At 35.9% G+C, this 5998-nt stretch overlaps 1 protein-coding gene across 1 annotated transcript; it reads right to left on the reverse strand.

Annotated features, from left to right (window-relative positions):
* Positions 1-522: 522 nt before the first annotated feature.
* On the reverse strand, positions 523-5970 carry LOC107473447 (iron-sulfur protein required for NADH dehydrogenase, mitochondrial). Its single transcript, XM_016093001.3, has 9 exons — positions 5775-5970; positions 5404-5605; positions 5203-5311; positions 4747-4869; positions 3206-3303; positions 2870-2996; positions 2353-2438; positions 1611-1736; positions 523-1186 (listed from the first exon to the last, which is right to left on the reverse strand). The coding sequence occupies exons 2-9, from the start codon at positions 5428-5430 to the stop codon at positions 1028-1030; spliced, it is 855 nt and encodes a 284-aa protein (XP_015948487.1). The 5' UTR covers positions 5431-5605; positions 5775-5970; the 3' UTR covers positions 523-1027.
* Between the last annotated feature and the right edge of the window lie 28 nt (positions 5971-5998).

Genomic DNA, 5998 nt, shown 5'->3' on the forward strand with positions numbered 1-5998 from the left:
TAGATTTAGATATGAATCTAGCCAATTAATTTAATTTTGTCTCTATTTTTTTTCTTTTTTTTTCTGCTTAGTCACCAAAAAAGATATGCCAACTACCTTAATCTTGATCTGAAGAGTTTAAGATTCTTTACCCTCTCTGCGTATTCTAATTAAACCCATAAAAAAAAATAGTTTGCAATTTAATAACTTTTATTAATCTTTTTCTTAATAAAGAAGAAAACATTTGCATTCAAATGCAAAATTATTTTCTAATGTCACTATTGATTCAGCTTATCAAAATATACCTCAATAAAAGTAACCAAACAGACCAATGCAATTTAACAAAATCCTAGTCAAATGATCAAGTCTTTTTTTTTTTTTGGGCGGGGGGACAGGGATTAAATCTGTTTATATATCCATAAAGTTGGTCATTTAGTAAGCACATCCATTTACTTTTATGATCTTCCATCCATAAGCAGATCCAATATGATGACCATATGCAGATCCAATATGATGACCATACACTAAAAGGAATCATATCTATAAGGTCAAGAATATCCATGGCATAATTGCCTTCTCTTTACAAGATGATGCTAAAGACAATTCTCCTACAATGCATCAAATAAAAAACCAATCACCAAAAACAGACAAAATAGGCAATGGCTTATCAAGAGAGACTCGTGAACAAACAAAACTCTGTAGCCTCATCATTACAGTGTGATAAAACTGCTTATTTTTCTTCTACAGAAAAATTACATAAAAATGATAAATTAAACAGCACCTGTGTTATGTGAGGTCAAAGAAACATTCACATCTAATTTCACAATATTCATGGAGATGGTGGAACCTACAAAATATAAATCATAAGCCTAACCTGTATCTCATCAAAACTTTAAACTTTTAACACATTGTAAGATTTGTCAAATGCCACATTTTTTAGTTGTCATGACGAACGGCTAGGGGCTCCTTTCTTGAATGAAAACGTGGGCGTGCCAGATAATGTCGCTCACAGGTTGACAGAGATCTTGCGGTGAAGAAGGACAGCATATCATAATATAATCTCTGGTTTAAACTGCTGTTCCTTAAGTTTCTGAACAACTTTTTCAGCTAAATCGCCATACGCTCTGGAAACCACAGAATCAGGGGCGGCCAAAACTATGGGGTGCCCTTGATCACACGCCTCTCTGATTTCCATTTCGAGTGGTATCTAGAATCGTTAAATTGAAACTTGTCACTAAAACCAAACACATAAATTTTGCAGAAGTCACTTAGGAAGATTGAGAAGAAGGTGGGCTTTTACCCAAATGACTATTAACTTCACTTTCTCTATGTCTTCCTCATTTAATTTTGGCTTGAAAATTTTAGTTAAACATAGACGCATCATAAATCCTTTTAAGAAAAGAGAGAATGAACAAATTAATAAACTATGGTTCTAGTTATGTAAGTTAACATTTTCTATGCTATTTAAAATTTCAAAAAACTTGGGTTTGCATTTTCACAAAGATATAGCTAAATCAACCAAAAACTAAAGAAGCAATAAGTTATCAGTTATCACATAATAAGGCTTCCACTATATGATCTGCAAAATTATACTCTCAACTGTACAATCTAGATAGAGATAATTAGCATACCTCGCCTAAAAATTCTAACCCCATTTCACTGGCTGCCTTAGGAGCACCTCCTTTACCAAATATATACGATGGTTCACCACAATGTGGACACTTAAAGCAGCTCATGTTCTCTACAATTCCCAAAATCTGAAAGAACAGTTAAAGATCTCATATGAAAGTACTGAAAAGGTAGTATGCATTCAGGGTTTTTAGAAAATATGTAAACATCATATCTGGGTAAGGGACAATCTATATATCAATGCTAATAACCTTTAGGAATTATTCAACTGTCATCACTCGAATTGTATTATGAATCAAATACAAAAGCACACATAAAAACAGACCATATAAGCACAAATGAATTTGTTTCAAGTACACATTTGAATATAAGATATTCTTCTCATCCTTAATCAAAATAATTCACAGAAATAAGCCATTAGGATTTACAAAAGCAAGACACTTGCTTTCATAACTAAAAACTAATTCCAACCTAATGCAACAACATCGTGATTCGACATAATTAGAAACTAATGAGGGATGTCCATAGAAAGCACAAAAACAATGTAAATAATGCATTCATTAAGCAAAAATGTAAAGATTTCCCTCTAGAATAATTGAGACAATTCCCAATGATGCAATTTTCTAACTAAACAATAAATGATTATTCTCATGTTAACAAAAAGTTGGAAGACACACATGTCTATTCTAACCCAAAGTAACTAATCATTTAGGAAAAATTAAGGAACACCAGTAATTATCATACCGGAACATCAACTTTATTGAACATTTTTACACCCCTCCTGGCATCCATTAATGCAACATCTTGAGGAGTTGAAACAATCAGTGCACCTACCATATATTCGGTCATTAAAAGAACAAAGACACAAAAAGATAAAAAAAAAAAAAGGCCCATCTGAAGACCGAAGGATAACTAGTAATTGCATTAAACATAAAAACTTGAAATATAATGATGCTTTCTTAAATTTTACCCTTGACTGATTTTATTAAACTTTCAACCATGTACTCTTTTGCTTATAGTTTAATTGATATTACACTGAAGATATTTCAGCTGAAAACTAGCAGAGCATGATAAATAGGTCTAATTCACAACCTACTTTTGTAAATTTCACTGCATACTTCAGGTAGATGAGAATCACAAAGACTAAAATGCAAAAAATCCGTAGGCTGTCTAAGCTTTTTCTCAAAGCATTTGCTTTAGACCTCATCACCCACACCCCAAAGGTCACATTAGTGGAAATACACTGCTTTTCGTGACCTACCTGATAATTGCAGATTCTGAGACATAGCTATCTGGACATCACCAGTTCCAGGAGGCAAATCCATCACTAAAACATCAAGGTTTCCCCAGTCAACTCCCCTTGTCATTTTCTCAAGAGCATTTGTTACCTGTGATAATCCAGTAAACAAAAATTTATTTATTTATATTTTTGAAATGGAAAACAAAAAAATGGATGTGATTGTCAAGATGTATTCATTATGGATTCCTTTACAGTAGATCTCAACAAATGACAAAAGTTGCATGAACCAGTTAAAGCAAGAAATAGTAAGAGAAAGTGAAAAGAAATAAGAAACAAATAAAGAAGTTACAGGTATACCATGGGACCTCTCCATACAATTGGGGCATACTTCTCGACAAGGAATCCTATTGACATACACTTGATCCCATAATTTTCAATGGGAATCATTTTCTTATCTGAAATAAATGAACAACAAATATTGGCATGAACTATAACAGATGGAAGAAACTTTTGCATAAAGCCTAAAAGTAAACAAAAATGGTAACAGAAAAAAACACACCAAAGTAAGAAACAGTTCAAATATTCTAATTATTGTATTGGTTCACACCAAGGGAGGTCTTATGGAAGGTTTTAGAAAAGAGGAGAGTAAGGATCGCATATATTCGGGCAATTAAAGACATGTATGATGGGGCCACAACTAGTGTGAAGACTCAAGGTGGTGTGACAGAGGAATTCCCTATTGGTATAGGATTACACTAGGGATCATCCTTAAGTCCATACCTTTTCACATTAGTCTTAGAAGTACTCACAGAGCACATCCAAGAGCCTGTGCCATGGTGCATGCTTTTTACCGATGATATCGTCCTTATGGGAGAGTCAAGGGAAGACCTAAATAAGAAGTTGGAGTTATGGAGAGAAGCTCTAGAAGTGTATGGTCTGCGCATAAGCCGTAGCAAGACGGAATATATGGAATGTAAGTTCAGTCTGAGAAGGGAAAACTCCAATATAGAGGTGAAAATTGGAGAGAACACCCTACGAAAAGTTAAAAGTTTTAAGTATCTTGAGTGCATCATACAAGATAATGGAAAGATTGAACAAAAAGTAGTGCATCATACAAGATAATGGAGAGATTGAACATGATGTAAATCATAGGATCCAAGCAGGTTGGTCAAAATGACGGAGTGCATCTGGTTTTATATGCGACAAAAAAATGCCTTTAAAACTTAAAGGTAAATTCTATCGCACCGCTATAAGACCGGGAGGGTGGATGAGATGGAAGATGGACAAAGGGCGAAAGGCAGAGGAAGACCTAAGAAGACCATCCATGAGGTGGTCAAACGAGATCTACATGTAAACGGTCTCTCTGTAGACATGATACATGACAGAGCACAATGGCGTCGTTTGATTCATGTAGCCGACCCCACTTAGTGGGACAAGGCTTTGTTGTTGTTTGTATTGTATTGGTTCCCATCCAATCCTAAAATTTCAACAGAAGTTAATGATTTCTGGTGATCTTCTTGAGCACCATTTGCAACACATTCATAGTTCATACTTGTAATGCATTTAAATGTATAGTAGCTAGAATATATGATGTACAGATAAATTTAACAAAACTAAAAATGCATCAAAGTTAGAGAGTACCATTCATCGGGTTTTATACTATAATCATACAATATCTGAAAGAAATTTTTATAACACTTTATTTCCAAATTCCCATTGCTTAAAAATAATTCTGTGTGGAGAGTAGAATCATACAATATCTGAATGTGGAGAACAAACACGTTTGACATTGATGCTTTTCCTTTTATGCACCATGATAGCTATGCCTACATCTAGCTGTGGTTTTTTGGTTTATGTGTCATTCAAGATGAATGTTGACTACGAAGTGAAAAGTATACCTTCGGTGACATCAGGTTTTCTGTTGATGTTCATCATAGTGGGGATATTCGGTCCATATACATCAGCATCAAGCAAACCAACCTTCAGTTGGCATTTACTTGCAAGTGCTACAGCTAAATTAACTGCCAAATCAAGAAACATCACTCATTCACAAAACACAAGTACACAACACCAAAAAAAGCAGCAAGACATCCAAGCTCAGCTAAATGAACCTAATTACAGATGTTTCTGTATATCCAACCACTGCTATGGAAAACTTTTGCCTGTAATATGGGACAAATAAATTCCGATATCAAGTACACCAGTTCTATTTAGAATGCATACATACAGAATGATCCGGACATTTCAAAACAAATTCTTATTGAACATGGTATAGACTAAAGAGTCACATTAATTGTTAAAATGACATCTCATTGTAATAAATAATCCCGACTCATTGGAACAAGGACTCATACCAGCAGTAGTAGACTTTCCGACACCGCCTTTACCAGAGGCGACGGCAATGGTATCCTTGATTCCAGGAATGCGAAGGTGCTTTGCGTAGCTCCGGACAGTCCCTAGCCTCTGAGAAGCCAAGAATCAGTGGGTGGGTGAGTGAGTGAAAATGCAGCAGAACGGTTTTGAACAGATAATAATTTAGGTGAATAGAAACTCACCCTGAATTGCCTTAACACTTCCCTCATGATGGGGGCCCTTGTCTTCTTTGGTAGAATGCTAGGTCTCCACACACACACTATCTTGGTAATCTGATTAGAGAATGGTAAGAGGAACGAGTTTCTACACAGGCTTGAGCCTCAAACCATAGTTATCAGAACCAAACCCGTAATAGAACCGGTCAAACTTCTGGATCGCTGGTTACTGGTTTAATTAATAGCAATTACTAATACAATTAGCATAAATTACAGAATCTATTACATACAATCAGCATACAATTAATAGTAATATCATTATCTAAACCTACATTAAAACTGAAGAAATCAAGTATATAAAATTAATCAAGAACAACTGAAAAAAATTGAACACCTACACGGACTGCAGAAGCAGAGGCAGAGTCCTGGACGGGCTGCGGACCTGGGGTTGCAGAGGTCAGGCCACCGGCGAGGAGAGTTGCCCGTAGAGGAGAGGAGGCCGCACGCAGAGCTTCGGAGGACAGAGACAGACAAAGGGGAGCCACGACCGACAGAGACGCAGGCGAGGCACGCCGGGCGACACAGACGGAGGAGGCAGAGGAGGCAGAGACCGGCGACGAAG

This window comes from Arachis duranensis, chromosome 2 (assembly GCF_000817695.3).
Source record: "Arachis duranensis cultivar V14167 chromosome 2, aradu.V14167.gnm2.J7QH, whole genome shotgun sequence".
NCBI classification, from domain to species: Eukaryota; Viridiplantae; Streptophyta; class Magnoliopsida; order Fabales; family Fabaceae; genus Arachis; species Arachis duranensis.